The 19,698-nt window shown below is 40.5% G+C and overlaps 1 protein-coding gene across 1 annotated transcript; it reads left to right on the forward strand.

Moving 5' to 3' along the window:
• The first annotated feature begins 921 nt into the window (after window positions 1–921).
• On the forward strand, window positions 922–9,687 carry LOC138607778 (fibronectin type III domain-containing protein 7-like). The gene is made up of 14 exons (XM_069680425.1): window positions 922–975; window positions 1,137–1,152; window positions 1,243–1,503; window positions 1,836–2,096; window positions 4,232–4,492; window positions 5,938–6,201; window positions 6,395–6,652; window positions 6,729–6,986; window positions 7,139–7,393; window positions 7,561–7,815; window positions 7,957–8,217; window positions 8,506–8,535; window positions 8,687–8,724; window positions 9,496–9,687. Exons 1-13 carry the CDS (start codon window positions 922–924, stop codon window positions 8,716–8,718), a joined length of 2,466 nt encoding a protein of 821 aa, XP_069536526.1. The 3' UTR covers window positions 8,719–8,724; window positions 9,496–9,687.
• The last annotated feature ends 10,011 nt before the right edge of the window (window positions 9,688–19,698 follow it).

A 19,698-nucleotide genomic window follows, 5' to 3' on the forward strand; every position in this document is an offset into this window, starting at 1 on the left:
ACTGTAGTTTTCATAACCGTGTCTGATAAAAGTCCAGTGTTAAGCAATATTTACCCATTTTACGACTAATCTATCTATCTATCTATCTATCTATCTATCTATCTATCTATCTATCTTTCTATCTTGTTTTAAGTTTAGATCAGAGCTCAGCCAACGAAAGAGTAAAGAAGATATTAAAGATATTAAAAATGTAAATAGGCCTACCAATGGTAAGTCAAATAGAGCTTGTCAAGCAAATTGAAGCAGGAAAACAAAAATGTGAGACCTGAATCTAATTATTCAGTACATTATTTGTCAAAATTATGAGAAAGCTTATGCCATTATCTAGCATAATTCAATTGAGTGAGTTAATTTAGTTAATCTCAAGATATTTACGAGGTTCTTCAATTTTAGGCAAAGCAATAGGCCTATTTATGTTTGTGAGATTAAGTATCGCATGACTTATTTAGCTTTTAGCATCTTTATTCCAAACATTTCATTTGTTTTTCTTTACATGGTAGAAATAGGCCTTAACAACTATGAAATATGGTAGAAAGTAAGAAAGTGTATTTATAAATTCCACACCTCAATATGAGAGGGTCAGGTTTGAGGCCTTTAGCAAGGGTACTCCCATTTCCCTGCCAGACCCTGATTCATGCCATGTTCTAAAGTGTCTTGACTACATCCTTGAATATAGAATATCATGCCTTTAGCCACAAAATTGTTTCCTTCTCATGCTACCCAACCCGCACCTGTCCTGAGGTGCATCTCTCTACCTCTCTGTGACTGGACATTTTCAGTAGGAGGGGCTAGATGCAGGTATTTTAACCAGCACAGACACCAGATATGTTAAGAAAAAGTAGAACAAGAGTGAAAGAGTGAAGCATATTTATAAACGTCGAGAAGCAGTGAGAGGAGTGTTTTAAGAGACAGACGCAAAGAATGGGCGCTATGAAGTGGCTGGTGATTTTTGTCCTGCTGGGTGTATGCTCAAAGGTAAGGACAATTTGTTTTAATTTAGGAACGCCATTTTTTTGAGAAAAGGAAAAAGCACAACGTAATTGAAGAAAGTAACCTTTAAAGTAGTTAGTAGTACTTTGATTTAATATAATTCTATAATACTATTGTTAATGATATTTTCTCTTTAAAATTTCCAGGCTGCAGCCTCATCAGGTACAGTATGTTCCCTTTTTCTATATAGATATTTTCATCACCTTTATATATAACAATAAAGTGGCTTATATTGTTCATCTCGCTCCTCAGATATCCAGGTATCCGTGTTCACAGCAACATCAAAGACCATGATTCTCAGATGGACGAGGTACCCCGGAGCCAGCTCATACAAAATCTCTGTCGCCCCCCAAAGCTCACCGAGCAGCCCCATTGCTTTTGCCACGTTTAGTTCAAACACAGTGATGGGATCGATCAACTCTCTGTCCCCGAACATCCAGTACACATTCACGGTCGAGGCCCTGGATAATACTCAAGTAACACTGAGCAATGCAGCTGTAGATTCATCCACTGGTGAGGCACACTTCTATCCATACCTGTATTGTTAAAGCCAGTTATGTTTCTATGTAAACGCACTATTTAGTGTTATATTGTTGTATAATTTGCTATTTAAAAAAAGTTGTTTCTATATATTGTTGTTTGAAATAGTCTTAAAAATGTGTACAGTAGTGTAAACTGTGGAATCAATATAATAACAAATCTTTTTATTGTTAAATTCAGTTGTGGAAGATGTAGGAGCAGCAATAGGGTGGCTCTCCTACCAAATCTTACAATTTTAAGTATAATTTTACAGTATGTCTCCTGTTCTTGGATGCTATCTCTGATCTTAAGTGTGGCCATTTCAGCCCCTGAGATGATGGACCCCATCCAGGCCGTGAAGCCGAAGGACAGCAGGACTTTGATCGCAGAGTTCATTCCCAGGACCGGCGCGACTCATTACGTCATCCGAGTCCAGAATGACGAAGGCTTCTACAGAGAAGACACAGTGTCCTCCTCCCCCGCTCTGATCCAATCCCTCACACCTTACACTGAGTACAAGCTCCGCATCATGGCTGTGAACGATGGAGGCCGCAGTCAGCCGTCTCTTCCTGTGACTGCAAAGACAGGTACTGTTGTTTGTCTGATTCTTTATTTGTGTGAAAAGTGCTGGTAAATATCATTAATGTACTCAAAATAACACCCAAGGTCTGGTTTATGTCCAGAAATGAGTCACACATTCAGAGAAACACTGTGTGCCTTTCCCATCAATCCCCCTGCCCTAAAGGGGTCACTTGAGCTGCCTCATTGTCCCATAGAAGAGCCACCACATACAGTACTGTGACTGAATGTATACACCTATTCTGTCAGTCAAAGCCAGTTTCAGTATTTGTTTGTGTTTGTCGTATAGATGTACCGGCGCCCTCGGGGTCCCTGCTGTATAGGTGGTAACTGTACCTGACCCCTCTGTGTCAAACACAATGAGTTGACCTCCTCTTGAGAACATCCCTGTTACCTCTCACCTGTACTACCACCCAGGAGGGGTAAATCTGATCCACATGAGCCAAAACGAACAAGTTCACCATGTTTTGTTTACTGAGCAATTATTCACCCTTTGTTTAATTTTAATCCACTGATGTAGGGCTCTAAACACGTTAGATTCATGAACAATATTATTGATTAATTAATTCGTATAGCGTTTATCCTTATCCTTTATTCTCTTTAATCTTTATATCCCTCTTTTAGTTACATGTTGAAAACACAATACATGAAAAAATAGTCTTAAAGCAAAAGAAGATTTTCATTTCTATTTTAAGTTCACAACATTAATCAGGATTTCCATACATGAGGTGTTTAAGGAGCAGTGTTAATTAGGCAACTGAGGCTGTAGGACAGATTCTGACATTACTTCTGGGGTCTGTGACTATTTGAAACAACTGTTCTTGTGATTTTAAGCTTTTCGGTCCTAACTTCAAATCTTAAATAGTTCTTGATAACATACAATATTAATGACCAAATAAGCCACAATCAAAACATCTTAGGAATTTGTTACAGAACATTTTATTCAGAAGCCACGTTTCCACTGCAGGAACTTTCCCCAGGGACTAGATACCTATGGAGAACCAGGGTTCGGTATTTTTAAACCTGGGCCCTATTTTTTTTACATATTTGGGTGTCGAAATGACTCATAGGAACAAAACTTTTGGAATCGGCCCAATAGATAGCCTACGCTGTAGCTGCGATACGACCACAATGGCTGCAACATAATCCCCTGGGGCAATTTTGCCACTGACAGGCTCAGATCGTTACTCCAGGTGTCCGACAACATTACGGAAATGATCCCTACAAAGATCGTCCTTTTTTTAAAGAGTAAGATCCTTTTTATGTAACCAGAAACAAAAGTCTCGCTCAAGGAGAAGCCTCGCTCTGAAGTCTCGCGGTTGGTAAGATGTTACCTGAACAGTCATTTCGACACCCAAATTTGTAAAAACTAGGGCCCAGGTTTAAAAATACCGAACTTCTACTTTAAAGGAGTTTCGGGGACATTATCCTCCCCCTCCAAAATAGTTATTTAGAAACTTCGTCATTGCGGCTTGCAGTTCTGATTAATTCTGATTGGACCGGTACGTTGCTGCATTGTCTTTGAGCAAAAAAAAAGACCTTGTATTTCATGCTTAAAAATGCTGGTAAAAGCAGTCATTACAAATAATTTGCTCAGGTTTTCAGACTGGAGGCTGGAGGAATCTTTCAAATCTTTGAAAAGTCCTTCCTGGAAGAAAAAAAAGACTTTCTGGTAATTTGAGTGGAAAGGAAACTAAATGATACTACTTCCTGATTGGTGCACTGAGGTGTGTGACATCACCTTTTCCAGCTATGTCCCACCCCCCTTTTAACCAAGGTGAAGAGTTAAGACAAAAACTAAATGCAGATATTTCTTAGTCACGATGACGAAAACGTCGGACACCTTACAATAGTATGTTTTGTGTGATCCCAGTTCTCATTGTATGGGGCCAATAGGCAAAAAAAAAAGGTCAGCTGGGGGCGTCTGTGATTTTTGGCTTCACTTTTAGGGAGCTGTCATGTCGTCCTTTTTATACAGTCTATGCCTTAAACCAAAAGAAATATAAAACAATTCTGAATGCACTACCATGGACTACTACAGTGAGCTTGTGTCTTTGTTTCCAGACAAGCAGATATTCTTGGATTGAACTTGTAAGGACTTTATAATATCTCATCCAAAACCAAACTCTCCTCCTCTCCACAGTTCTGCCTCCTCCTCAGCTGTCCACATCCTCTCCCAGCAATGACAGCATCACTGTGTCCTGGGTACCCGTTGCTAACGCTGTCCAGTACTCCGTGCACCTGTACAAGTTAGGCTCAAACAGCGACATGAAGCACAACACCTCTGACACAACTCTGACCGTCTCTGGCCTGGAAGCCGGCTCACTCTACATCATCAAAGGTTTCGCCTGGGACATGGAGGGCCGACGGGGAGAGGGAAGCTTGTACATCAACCAGACAACACGTAAGGAGGCACTGAAACGCGTCTCTCTTTTTAGTTCAATGTTATTTCATATGCAACATCTCATACACAGTATATGTCTAAGAAATTCATACAGATTTACTACCCTCCAAGTAACGCTTTGGGGTTTTGTTCCTTTGAACCGCAGGAGAACTGTAGCTTGCTGATATCCCTCTACTCTTTAATTGCTATAAGTGTGGTGGTTTTCCAGTAGCTAAACAATTATCCTCTCAACAAAACTGAAACCACCTACATTTAATGCCTCTAGTTTATGTAATTCTAGTGCTGAAGCATCATTGAAAGGTAGCACTGATTGTTAATACAGGATGGAAAGAACAGCAGAAACCTTTTGTTTGAAACAATGAACCACAAGATAGTCCCAAATAGAGCTGCAACAATCAATCGATAAGTCCATCAGAAGAAAATGAACTATTTTGATATCTGATTTCTTGTTTCAGTTTATCTTTAAGCAAAAATGTAATAAAAACAAACAAGAAAAAAACAGTTTAGACAGTTGGTTGCTGAAAAGAAGCCATTTGAAGACATCATGGAAAAAGGATTTCTCACAGCATTAAACAATTCATCCATTAATATATATATTATATTATATTATATATATAATATATAATAATCAGCAGAGTATTTCATGATGAAAACTTTGTGGGTTGTAGCCCAAGTCTCAAACCTCGTGGTCAGTAATAGCGACCTAAAGCATGACCCTGAATCCTTTTGTCTTGCCAACGAGCCAATGAGCTTGAAGGACCTGACTGAAATATAAACCTTTCACTTCATTAGAATAGAAAAAATACTTTATTACAAGTCAAAGTAAAGCCCATTTGTGTTGGATTAAAAAATAATAACACTCTGGTGCCCCCTAGTGGTCGTATCAAAATACACACTTTGGGACATAAAGCATGATTCAGCAGGTAGCAAGAGGAAAGTAGCTCCAGTTTCCCCCCGGAAGCGTCTCATTTTTTCTACAAGCACATGAACCATTAGGAAAACAAAGATGCTATAATTATGAATATATTCCACAATAGGGAACTTATAGTTAAAGTATATATAAATATAAGAAGTGAAATGCAATAAAAAATAAAGTAGCCAGGATAAATTAAGGCCTCTTTCAAAAATCAAATAATTGATGTTCAACATATAAACAGGATTTTATTTCTTCTATACATCATATATTTTTTAAACTTATTATCTATAAAAGTCAATCAAAAAAGTAACTAAACCCTTGTAATAAATACAGTGGAGTTTAGGGAGCAATATTTTCCAAAATGCACTTAAATTAGTGAAACTTAACTATTTTACTACACACCACTGTGTCTAGATTTGCAGAAGTTTAATATATAAGATTGTATCTGCTTTTGTTTTTCACCGTGTTTTTAAGTGTACTCATGCTTTAAGACCGTGCTCTTTGTTATATCACGATTTTATTCTATCAGGACCTCCGACACCATCTTCTGTCAACGTCTCCATGGTGATGAGTAACGGCGAAGCTGGACTCTCTGTTTCCTGGGAGCTCGATCAGGAGGTCTACGGATCCATCGAGTACCACGTGATGAGCGACCGGGGCCTCCAGTGTAACTCCACATCCAGCTCCTGCATCCTGTCACCGGTGGGCTGTGGAGAGGCCCACAGTATCGAGGTCACTGCTTCCAATGAGGCCGGGCCCGGGTATCCTTCCAACCCTGTAGTGTTCATCACCTGTGAGTGCAAGGGATCCACACACACACACACGCACTTATATCGGCTAATATTGTTTGTTTGGAGTGTTTTTCCTGATATAAGTAAAAAGGAGGAATCAAATAGGGCTTAATGAATGAATTACTTTTGAATGTAAACAGAAGTACTGTCAGTATATGAGTGTGACTAAACTCTCTGCTGTCCTGCACCTGTCAGACCCCTGCCCTCCAGAGTCTCTGGATCTCGTGGAGTCATCAGAGGAAAACTGTACACTGACGTGGGACACGGTGCCTTACGCTGACAGCTACACGGCCTTCATCAAGAGAGGGGACGGCGGTGAAGAGACCTGCAACACCACCACCACCAACAACTGCACCTACCACTGCCAGTGTGGCTACACATACCTGATGTCTGTGTTCGCCTTCAACCAGGCCGGCAGCAGTCCTCAGGGAGAGATTCTCAACCATACCACCGGTAAGTCACAGCTGAGGGGATATTTAAGAGTGGGACTGATTTATAATGTCTGTGTGTGTTAATCTGGGTCTTTCAGTGCCCTGTTGTCCTGAGGGTGTATCTGTCTCTGCTGTGAGCACTGACACTCTGGAGATCACATGGATGGCCTCTCGAGGGGCGGAGCTATACGAGACTCGGGCTGCAGACAGTTCAGAGGTCATCCTGTGCAACGACACGGCACCCGTGTGCGCCCTCTCCGACCTCAACTGCGACCGCTCCTACAGCGTGGTGGTGACACCCTGCAATGAAATCAGCGGGTGCAACCGTGCATGCAGAGCTCACACCAAAGACACAGGTAGAAACTTCTATATAAATTAATGCAGAATATAAATATATATATATAAGTTCTGTTTATCCTCTTTTGCAGTTACATTGTTGACACAAAAAATGGACTTAAACTCCACATGAACGTCAACTTTTAATTCCTTCTTTCCTTTGCCACATCAGCGCCCTGCATGCCCATGAATCTGCAGCTCAATCCCAAAAACTCCTCCTGCGTCGGTGTCAGCTGGACGGCGAACAACAGAGCAGCTACTTACACTGTGAGCGCGATAGGAGATGACGGCGAACACACCTGCACCACCAGCGGAAACAGCTGTGACATCACAGACCTTCCCTGCGGCTCCACCTACGATGTCAGTGTCAAAGCAACCAGCGCAGCCGGGCAGAGTTTACCCAGCTACTCCGACTTGCTGGAAACAGGTGAGTAGACGATGGAGCTCAGGTAAAAGTAACAGAAATGAAAAAACTTTATAATCACAGTTTAATCCGCATACAGACATGTACAGATAGATTTTTTCTATAGACAGAAACAGGAAGTAGCTCTGTGTTTCACCTCTGACCTCTGAATATATCATCTTCTTTTCCAGAGCCCTGTTGCCCGGTGACCCTCACAGTGGATCAGGTGACTCAGGCCATGACCAACGTCTCCTGGTCTCACGCCAAAGGAGCTCATTCATTCATCACTTCTCTGACATCACCGCGAGGCCACGCCCGCTGCCACACCCAGGACTCCCACTGCCTCATGGGATGCATCACCTGTGGGACCAACTATACCGTCACCATGGAAGCGTACAGCCACAGCGGGCACAGGTCCAACTGCACATATCAGGGCTTCTCGTCCAGTGAGTGATGTCGGGTTTTTTTCCCAGGAAAGATTAATTAGAGCCTAAGAATTATTATTTGAGTAGTTAGCATGCATTTATTACCTCCTAGAATATATACATCGAACATATTACTTCATCCGGTTTGTCTCTCTCTGGCAGGTGCGTGCTGTCCATCAGGTGTCAGGCTCTACAGGATGGCTGGTAACTCTCTGCGGGTTCATTGGCGCAGCGCCGGCAGCAGCCACAGCTACGTCACAGAGATGATAGGTGGCAGCAACAACTACACCTGCACCGCCTCTCCAGGAGAGAGCAGCTGTGATGTGGCAAACATCCAGTGTGGAGACGTTTATAATGTGGTGGTGGCTCCGCTCACACCAGATGGCACCAAAGTCATGTTCTGCTCTCAGAGACTCTACTCAGGTGAGAAACATATTTACTTCTGCACATTTAAAATGTGTTTTTTTAAATTCTGTTGAAGTTTTGTTTAAGTTAACCCTCTTATTACGGCGCGTCATAGGATTTACATCATGTTTTATCCTACAATTGAGCAGGATTTAAACACTGTTAATAGCTTCACCACTGTTTTAGTGCTTCTACATACTCATGTCAAGGGATTTCGTCAACTTGATTTGAAACTACAGTAAAGCAGCTGAAACATTAGACACATTTAGACTGAATTTAACTTTTCTTTTGTCTCTTCTCTCTCAGTCACCTGCTCCGGGAGCAACATTGGCAATGGTGAGCATGTTAACGTTCAGAGCTATTAATCTGAATGAATATTTATAAGAAGTTAAAATCCCTGAAACCACTCAACAGTTTGTCCTAATAATGGGTAAAAAAAATGTCCAATGACTTTTTTTTAATGTTGCCTTGTTTCATTCTCCTACAGTGATGTACAGAGGGAAGAGAAGTGTGGACTAGCATATAGTAAGTATATAAATATATCACATTTGACCTGCGCTGGATGCTTGATTTAGCTGTAAATGATAATAAGAGTTGTTAAAGAGACATGTTATTTAAATTAGAGAGAAATTTCACACATCTGTTTTATATGTAGGAGAGGAAAAAATCTGTTAAGTAAACTCCCGCACACTGTCCACACACTGTCTGCCTGGTGAAGGTCTAGTACGGAAACGTTGCAAGCAAATAAATGTATTTTCTGCAAATTCGACATTGTGTGGAAGTTTACTTGCATTAAGGTTATTTAAAGTCAGTAAGACTTTCCCCTTCCTTGTTTTCATGGTTTTATTTTATTTTCTACTCTTGTCACCTTTAAATATCAACGATAAAGATGATCAAGTATTTGAGACAATTAAGCAAATTTAACGAGGATTTTTTTTTATGAAAACACATCTGAAAACATTAGATTTAAAACAACAAAGACAAGACATAATAGGTGTATAAAAAATAAATACATGCACGTATGTTTATTTTTTATATAACTAACAATTCGTCTGTCTTTTGTTATGGTTTTAATAATAATTCTAGAGTAAAGTGGAGTCAATGTCGTTTACAAAAGCATCCTTTAGCTGTGTATTGATTTGTCTCTGCTAGCCACAGTAAAACTGTTGTTAATAATAATTCAAAGACTGATTTGTCTGTTAGCTGTTATAAATTATTTTTGGTAAATTGTGTATTTTCTGAGACACACACAAAAAAAAACTGTGACTGAATCTGTGATGTTTTCTCTCTTTCCAGCCTCGTCTCCACTGATACAACAAACACTTCTCTCTTCTTCATCCTCCCCTTCCTCCTGCATCATCCCTGCCCCGCTGAAATAAAGACATGCTGCTCACTGAAAAGAAAATGATATAAAGAAAACATGAATTAGGAAACGATACAGTGGTGATAACATGATGAATAATGAGAAATAAATGTTTGAGCTATTGATCAGTGCTTTTGAAAGATTTTTATGTATCAAGGCTGAGCAGAACCATCACTGCGCCCTCAACAATCACGATCGAGCACTTAAATATGACAGAAACAAGGGCAGGCAAACAGCTTATTTATGTGTAGCTCAAAATATGAATCTGTAGAAAAAAGATTCATGATAACAAAGCTAAATTTATTTGATTTACTGAGAAAGATTTGAAAGTCCAATCTGGGTAATTTGTTGTATCCCTCGGCTATTGCATTAATAAACAAACATGATCTAATTGGCAAAAATATCTATTTGCAAAGCTGTAACATCCCTAACATGCATTTTAAACAATGTAAGAAACATTTTGGCCCTTTATTTTAAGAATTATTAATTGAATTTTCCAAATTTTAAAGTAATTTTGTAGCTTGGTCCCCAAGTAGGAATCCTCCTGATGATAAGTGGCAGAAACTGATGCGTGTTCCTCGTCGTGTGTCACTCTGTGGCCTTCAGCGTGCGCAGCGTGCTGTCGCTTCATGTCAGGATGTTATTAACTGGAATGTGTCTCTCTGTGGTTTTGTAAACCTGATGCATGTTTCAATTAATAAAGAATTCACACCATCATTTGTGTCATTTTGTATGTAGATGTTTGCTTTTCAGAATAAAAGAGAACATAAGGGTTGATTTGACTCTTAATTATCATCACAAATAGGATGCTATGTCATCAAAATCTTGTCAAGCTCTTCTTTCATTGTTTTTTTCCACATTATATTACAGGAACAACATGTTCAACTGAAGAAAGAACCCCCCCACCTCATACCAAACCCACACAAATATCCATGATACAGAAAATGAAAGTAAATAACACAAATAAATTAGAAATTATACAGAAATTAGTTATACTGTCGTCCATATCCTCAACAAACGCTAAGAGAGGCTGACAAATAGTGTGAAATTTCAAGGCTGACCCTCTGATGGCATATCTTATCTTCTCGGGCCAGTTGTTCAAAAAATGTAATCTGGATCAAAAAGATCCGGATTTGGAAATCCCATTTTTTCCTATTCAGGATCAGGTAATCCGTCTTAGTTTTATGCCAGTTTTTCAAAGCAACACTGGATTGGGTCACCCTGATCCAGATACACAGTTTTCAAGATTACCAAATCTGGAATACCAGTGCTCTAAATGGGACAACATATCACAATGTGGGCTACCAGCTATGTAAAGAACAACAGGTAGAAGAGCCAACATGGGGTCACTTAAAGTGTTTCTTATTTTGAGACAAAACACAAATATAACATAAACATCCACCTCCATTTATTATTTCTTTTATGACCCCTCATCTGAGCCACAACAAATAAAAAACAAATATACATTAACAAATACATCGTGGATATTTTGAAAATGTCTTAAATGAAAAAAAAGGCTAAATGTCCAATAGTTAACAAAATAAAGAATGTTCAGGGTTTGCACCTGAGCCTGTTGAAGAACCAGACCAACCTCTGGCGTTCTGTCAGAATGAGGGACTGACTGGATGTGTAGTAAGGGATGCAATTGTTAGAAATTATTTTTGACAGGTTCATCTCTGATGATTGTTTCTTTGAAATTAATATACAGTGATGAATGACAGAAAAATTGAATTTTTGTTTGTTATCTGAAATCTGTTTGGGGGATTATTTCATGGGGACAAGATCATATTTATTTTATTTTTACTTTACTATACTGAAAGGCTTAATTGGTAGCCTATGTCTACTTTATCTACTTTATCACTGTAACGTTTAAACAAGTCAAGTGCAAAATATAAATAAAAGTATATACACTCAATGATACAAATGTTGTATTATTTGACCAATTTTAAAGTTTTATTACATTTTCTTCCTGAAATCCACCTTGAAATCCTACCCCCTGTTGGGATCAGGATAATCCTGTTTTTTTGGATCAAAGTTATCAAAATCCTACTGAAAAGTTTTGAACAACACAAACTGCAGGTTTGATCCAGATTAAAACTAGGATTGGACTAAGTGATCTAACTCGATTTCAGATTCCTTCTTTCCCTTTTGAACAACCCATTTTCAATCCAATCCGATAACCAAAATCCGATCAGATTACCTTTGAACAACTGGCCCCTCGAGTTTAAGATGGTACATGACTTCCCTGATCCAACCACATGTGGAATAGGGTCCTTTCATTTAAACAATATCAGTCTCCGGGACAGGAGAGAACAGAAGGCAGGATAAATGTGATTAAAAGTTTCTCTTTCTGCTGCTCTGAACAAAGAGGCCTTATGTGTCGAGCCCGTGTGCTTTAGCCTTTCGTGACTTTTCTGCGCATCTTCTTGTAAAGGATTCTCCCAGTTTCATTAATGTGGAAAGCGATTAAAGCCTGCCAGCCTGGAGGACACACAAATAACAAACCTGAAAGTTTCCAATGACTGAATGAATACTAATATAAACTATAGGTTTACGGATACAGTAGAAAGATGTACTGATGTACACCATCAACCATAACTCATGTGTAGGATTACAAATCGATATATTGAAGAGTCAATGAAGAAGACCGTACTGTTGACTTGGTTTTAAAATAAACAACCTTAGGATTTCAGAAGAAAAGTTAAGGTAAATCCTATAAAATGCACCTTTATTTAACCCTTTGGGTTGTTCATTTAGTGTTCAGCCCATTGTTTAAAACACACCCAGCCTCACAAGGCAGCCATCCCAGACACATGTGCCGCCCTGCCCCCTGTTCACAACAAGAGTTTCAGTTGGCTCGAGTCCCTCCAAACACACAAAAGGAATAGTTCTGGTATTATCCCCGGTCCACTGTAAACACTAAAGATTATCTGTAAGGATACTGTGCTGGCTCTCTGTGGGGAATAGCTGCTATTGATAGCTTAAACCCGGAAACATGACTCAGCCATAGAGGAGGTATTTTGTTCTTAGATTAATATCTCCCCACCCAAATCTGTAGTTTTGTGAGCAGCTTACGTAACAACAACCCAGTGTTAGAAAAAACTGTTTAATGCTTCTGAACACCGTACTGTATAGAGACGTAAGGGCGACACACTCATACAACATAAACATGAAACCTTTTCTTTATTGAGTGAAAGCTCTGATTTTTTGGTTTTAGATAAAAAAGTAACAAAATTGAATCTGAACTTTGGTCCATTCATGAACCGAGCTCTATTTTGTTCACGTTTTTCAACCTGCTTTTGACAAGTGATTGTCTGCTGAGGGCTTATCTGATCTGATCTCATGCCATCATGGTGAGCTGTGAATGACCCGCTCTGCAGTGTAATGTGTCATCCAAGCTGACGTCTCTCACATCCTAGTTTTCCATCTAAATGTTGACATATTTCTCGAGCATGTAACCCTAGAGTCTTGGCATTTCTCAGTCTTGATTCATCTGAATGGAGTTTGGTTTCTAGACAGGACTTGGATGAAAAGTGATTAATGATGATAGTTCAGGTGGTACCTCCCTTTCCTGCTCATTTATCTAAACCGACACTGAAGAGCTTTCGGGCTGAGTCGACTTTAGTGCCCCCTGTGGACATGTGTCAGAAATGTTTCAGATGAAAAATCTCATCCTGCTTTATTTTAACACTCAAACAAATAACTCATTCATTACTCCCCCTTCTCATTGGATCAATTCCTGTTAAAGCTGCTGTGAGGAACTTTCCATTTGTGTTGATTTTGGCGCCCCCTGTGGACAAAGCCGTACTTCTTGTCTCTTTGCTGATTTTGTCCTGTGCAAGTGGTGGTTTTTAACAGTCATATGTATCACTCACTTTATTTTCTTTCCTGTAATGTTGTTAGTTAAAGTAGGTTTGATTAGTGGAGACAGATATGTTCCATAAATACTGTTTGTAGTCTGTGTGCACACGCATACTTCATGTCACCCCTTAAAGAGTCAGGGCCCCAGTTTGGTTATCCTACACTTGAGTCCAGCCCTGGTCTCCTGGATGAAGCTCCTGTGTTGTTTGACCCAGACTGCCACCTCAAGCTGGCCTCTCTGCTACGTCAACAACTTCAAACCTAACCTAGTTTTACTTGATCTTAATCACGTGAGTGGACAGACTTTAACATTTATGTGAAAGCAGCAGATTTTTTTCTATTGTTGTCATTTGATTTGTTGCTTCCTGTTCGGGATGTAGAGATGCTTCTCTAACAAAGTGTTTACCGTATCTTTAAGTCTAACCATGCCATCTAAAGGGAAACTCTTCACTTCATATAACATTTATATTTCAACCAGGAGCGACTTTATAATGAGTGAACAATTATTTATTTTCAAAGTGCATATTAAGAAATGTGCAAAATCGAGGCGTCTCCACGTATTTTGAGGGGTAGTGAGGCCGAGAGCAGGATAGGAGACCCGCCGATGGAGTCTGGACACTGGTGGAGGTGGTGGAGGAAGGATGCAGGATGTGATGAGGAGTGGACTTCTGATGAGCTCGACCCAGACGACACACATTGAATTCCATCGGTCACAATAGTGACCATAAAAAACCTTTTCAGTTAAATGGTCCTAAGATGTTACTGAATGATGTATCGATGCATTTCCAGAAAATATTGAAAGAATAAAACCTCTTAATAACACGTGTGCAGTTTCACATGTTTAGTGTAAATTATCACATGACCAGAGCTGATTACTGCTTCAAAGCTCGGACAAATAAGCTCATTAAAGTATCTTAATATAAAGATAATCAATCAATCAGCAGAATAAACGGTGCGCCGAGCTGACGACACTAACAGTGTGTGTTTTCCTCATTGCTCTACAGGCTCTATAGGACCTGTGGCAGCAGGTTGCTACTGGCCCAGGTACCTCTAGGCTTGAGGCCGGTAACCATAGACTGTATAAAAAGATGGACGACATGACAGCTCCCTAAAAGTGAAGCCAAAACATGTTGGGCGCCCCCTGCTGGCTGGCTGCAGTATAGGTCATAAAGCCCGCCTCCTCCATGTTAACAGGTGTGACATGAGTCAAACTATAAAATCAAAATACGATAATTATATTTTTTTTATATTTAAGTTTATTTTTAATTAGTTATTTGATGCTGTCAAAATGATGATTGACAGGTCTGTTGACAAATTCGGCTCCTGCAGCCGATCAGTTCCGGGTGAGTAGAGTGGAGGACGATCTGCGAGTAGAAACATAACTAAAACAATCACAACAGTCATTGAAGTTCCCACACCTGCGAACGTTAACCTCAGACCAACACAAGAAGCTGTTCTGCTGTTAAACACGCCAGTGTGCGGGATCCTTTCTGTTTTTCGGTAAGTTAAGTGTGTGTTTGGGTTAGCGGAAGTGGCTACGGCCGCTTCACTCGCCGATCTCTACTGCGTAGTCTCTGGCTCCATATGACGTCACCAACCCAAGATGGCAGCGCCTATCGTAGGGGCTATTTTGGCATCAATTACCAACAATTGGAGCAGATGGAGACTCGCTGTCCATCTATATATACACTCATTGCCGGTAACATATGCAATCATTCGATTCTCCTTGTCTTGACGGGGGAGGGTCTTTGCTCTTCCTTGGAGCCTGCAGCGTCTTCATCGGCCCTCGTCCTCTTCCTGGTCTGATCGACCGGAGTCGGGCTGGAACTGGTGTCTCCTGATCTGCTTAACAGTTCTGTAAGAGAGGTGTTTGATTGTTCAGCAAACTAATACTGCAGAAATATCTCACCAAGTCTGACCTAGTCTCTAAATGGATCATCGTGTGTGTTGCCAGGTTTACTTACTATAGACACCTTCCATCAGCTTCTGGACGAAGTTTACAGTGGGCATCTTCTTTAAGGCAGGGCTGCCGTCTGAGGTTTGATCATCATCGTCCCTCTTTCGTTTCTGCAGGCGAGACTTTTGTGGGCTGGTGTTTCCCGGTTTTGCTGCTTCCTCACTTTCAGTCCTTGCTTTCTTCACAGGGGTGGTGTCAGGGCTTCTAGATCGATCAAATAACAGTTTGAGACTCTTGAATCTTGAAGCGATTGATAGATACATATGGGAAGAAATCTTTGCTGACAGTTGGATAAATGAATGAGTTATAAGCATTAACTACGGAGCTACTGCAGAGCTGGGAGTCGATTAGCTTAGCTTAGCTTAGCACACAGATTGTATGCACGGGGAAACAGCTGACCTGGATGTCTCTAAATCCACCTACCATCATCACTAAAGCTCACTGGATATCAAACTTGTTTAATCCGACACAAACCACAATGTATACATGACAAAGAGTATTTTATGTGAAGCTACATGCTGATGCTGTTTTTAAATAAATCTATATCTCAAAATAATAAATGCATGTACATAATTTAAATACGTACCTGTTGCCACACTCTGTGTCCTCCTCAGCGCCCCTCTTTCTCTTTGCTGATTGGCTGTTACTGTTGATGCTGCTCTGTGGGCTGGGTGGCTTAAAAGCGCTCATCAGCTTCATGCCGGACTTCACACTGAACAGTAACCAATCACAGAGTCAGAGCCTGATCTCTATATATCAGCACAGATAAAACACACAGAATGTAAACACACACTTACTGGCAGCTGTGTTCAAAGGTGCCAACAAGGTGGCTCATGGTGATGAAGGGATGCTGGAGGATTTCTGCTGGTGTGATTCTCTCCGCACCGTCCACCTTCAGGGTCTTTGTCACCAGGTCGACAAAGCTCGATCGGTCGCACTCGTCGGCTCTGCAATCTTCTCCAGAGAGTTCCAAGGACACGTTGGACTGGAGCAGAATAAAACAAAACAATCAGTAAATCTGAAGTTTGTAAAGTTTTCTGATACGTCTTAATGTATTTGGTATAAAAACACATTTTCTGAGAGATGTCCTACCTTCATCAGGCCGCTCAGGCTCTTTAAGGTGCACGGGCACAAATGAGCGTTTCTGGCCTCGAGTGTTGACTAAAGAGAAGAGATGTTACAGTTTAGCAGACGCTTTTGGAGATGTGAGTTTTTTAGTTCATTCTTTAAGCAGCGACAAACAGACATTAAAATCAGTCTCAGATAAAAGAAATATTACCATAAATCTCAAGGTGTGGCATCCCAGCGCTGAGTAGCTGAGTGTGAAATACTTCTGACCATACAGAGAAGCGGCCACCATGTGGTCAGGAACTGGTCCGATGGTGTAGACGATGTGTCTTATCTGTGGACACAAAACAATTTCTTCAGGTATCTTATGTTGCACAGGAGAATTGTACCAACAAGTTAAAGATAATTGATCTCAGGTCAGGACGCAAGATGTTTGCAAGGTCAGTGTTTCTTCATGGATTTAGGCTTTGTCTTAAACAAATGGTTTGTTTTATTTTCACAATAAAGTCATTATTGTTTAAATTGACGTTGTTTTGTGTGTTTTAAGTGGAGGATTATCAAAGTGTGATACTCACCATGTCATAATCGTCACAGCCGGGAAACAAGAATGTGTTCATCAGCATTTCTGCAGCGATGCAGCCCAGAGACCAAACGTCGATGGCCTCGCTGATGGGATGTCCCAGGATGACCTCTGGAGCTCTGAGACAAGCAGAGAAACACAAACACGTTAGAGACGCTGTAAAGACTCAGAGAGAGCTGAACTCCTGTTTGCTGTCTTATTTGACCTCCTTTTTGAATCAGCTGTCACAAGCCCCGCTCACACACGCACTGCACTCCTGAAAACATTGTCCTCGTGAAACAGCCGAGGTTAAGGAAGAAGGATAATTAACAAGATGACAAAAGCAAAGATGTCTGCAAGTTGGAGAGATGATTTAGCAGCTTCTGGCTGTGAGGGCCGACGCCAAAATTGTTCTCCAGTTGTGGAGGACTCAACGCACTTTTTATGTTCCGTCCAGATTCGTGAGATCCGACGGGGACACGAGTGAAAGGGAAACTCTAGAAAATTTCAGGCGTAGATCGTCTTTAACTTTTCTTTCAGCTTGTCAGGAGTGCATGTGTGAAAAGGGCTGCAGATACACAGACGTGTCGTCATTCACTTACCTGTACCATCGGGTCCCTACAGTAACACCGGTGTATTGTTCAGGATTGTTCAGGGCCAAACCGAAGTCAATGATTTTGAGTCTTAACGGCTGCCCTTCATGGTCCACCATCATGATGTTCTCAGGCTTTAGGTCAGCGTGAACAATCCCTGCATTCTTTAAAAAGTTGAGACCTATAGCCAACTGAGATCAGGACAAAGAGTAAGAATCACAGTTTCAGATTGAGAAGTAAGATATATTTTGATGGACGGTAAAACTTGGATTGTAACTACACTGTCATATATGTCTGTATCTCCTGCTTTAGACTCTACATTGTAATTAGTTTTATAACAAAATCCTACCTGCTGAATGATGGGACGGATCTCCATCAGGCTCAGGGGCTCAAAACACCTCTTCTGTAGAAACTGTCGGAGGTTGATGTCCAGTTTCTCGAACTCCAGACAGAATCGTCCCCAGAAAGTAAAAGTCTCGTTCAGTGTGACGATGTTAAATTTGCCACAGTCGAGCTCTTTCAGCATTTTGAGGATGTCCGTCTGAGGAAGAAATGAGATGTTAGAGATTTGAAGTGGATTCAATGTGGCTTTGAATTATTACACATGTGAAACACTGATAAACAGAACTAGTGCTGTACCTCCTCCTTGGCCTTCACCACTTGTCTCTTGTCCTTCAGGACTTTTATAGCCACCGTTTGGTTGGTGTCTAAATTGATACATTGTGCGACGACTCCGAAGGAGCCGCTCCCCAGGACAGCCTGAATCTTATAGTTTGAGGAGGGCGAGTAGATCATATCGCCTACAACCAGCTGGCTGTCAATCATGGTTCAAGTTCTGGGATTTATTAATCAGACCTGAGAGGAGAACAAAGAGAACGATGTTGCATATTAATATGAAACATAATTCAGAAAGGAAACCAACAAACAAAGCTTAATAATGCTAATGCATCAATCAGTAGTCCACTTAAGCTTCATATTATTATTACATGTATTTAAATACTAAAAGACTCAAAGTACAGAAACTTGTATAGTAATGTATAAGATGGAACAATTCACTAGTGAGAGACATGATGAAGTATCTGCTCCTCATGTTACTACATTTATACTGTCACTGTTCCTCTGTATTAATGAAGTCGGTTTTCTACACATGTCGACGATATTTGTTCTAAAACGAGATGGATTAAAAACCGAGTGAAGAAAATGTGATTTTATATCCACATTTCAACAAAGCGTTCATGAAGCTTGTCATGTTTCTCTGTGGGAACAACTTGCATTTGGAGGATTTAACCAACTTACCAGACTTTAAAAGGCGACGGTGACGTCAGCGATGCTGAAGGTAAATACAGGTAAAAACAGTTAAACAATTAAATAAGCAAAAATATCTCAGGTTTGGTTGAAGGGAGGTTTGAAGTTATCCGGCCAGCAAACAGGTTTGAAATGACGGATCTGAAGAAGCCGAGGTCTTAAGAAACCTCTCGTCACTGTGACAGAGTTCCGTTCCGTCATAGAACAGAACCCAACATTCCACAGCAGCAGGGCCTTCTGATTCCGTCAATGCAGTGCAGCAGTAAAGTTTGAGTTTGGGTTTTTTATACACGTAGAATTTAGGACAAGAATGTTAATAAATGTATTTTTAAGATCTTTGAATGTGTCAAATGTGAGAGCTCATTATAGAACTGTAGTACAAGCAGGCAGGGTGCACCTATGGGCTCACAGAGGCCTCATACCAAAGTATGTGTTACTCAAATCACAGCATTACTTATCTTCATAGGGGTCAAAGGTCAACTCCTACTGCAGAATATGAATAGTTCATTAAGTCAGTGGTTCTCAAAGTGTGGTCCTAGGACCCCTGGGGGTCCGCGAACCATAGCCTGGGGGTCCATGAAATAATTGTAATAAATTTATGATAAGTTCTAAAATTGTGCTTTATCATTAAAAACGTCATGTCTACACATGAGGACAATTTGCACCAATGAATCAGCATTTTGTATTCATTACTCCCACCCTACTACAGGTCATCTGCTAAGAAATTTAAACGACCTGTTGAAACAAAGTGTGGAGACAGGTCCTGCTATGCCAGTGTAGAAGGACAACGGTC

This window comes from Semicossyphus pulcher, unplaced genomic scaffold (assembly GCF_022749685.1).
Source record: "Semicossyphus pulcher isolate SPU_LCO1_2020_fin unplaced genomic scaffold, fSemPul1.0.p SCAF_4, whole genome shotgun sequence".
NCBI lineage: Eukaryota > Metazoa > Chordata > Actinopteri > Labriformes > Labridae > Semicossyphus > Semicossyphus pulcher.

Coding starts and splice junctions, on each gene's coding strand:
- LOC138607778 (XM_069680425.1), top strand. CDS start 922: ATGGGCGCTATGAAGTGGCTGGTGATTTTTGTCCTGCTGGGTGTATGC. Junction 6,987..7,138: donor AGCTCACACCAAAGACACAG/GTAGAAACTTCT, acceptor TTGCCACATCAG/CGCCCTGCATGCCCATGAAT. Junction 7,816..7,956: donor ATATCAGGGCTTCTCGTCCA/GTGAGTGATGTC, acceptor TCTCTCTGGCAG/GTGCGTGCTGTCCATCAGGT.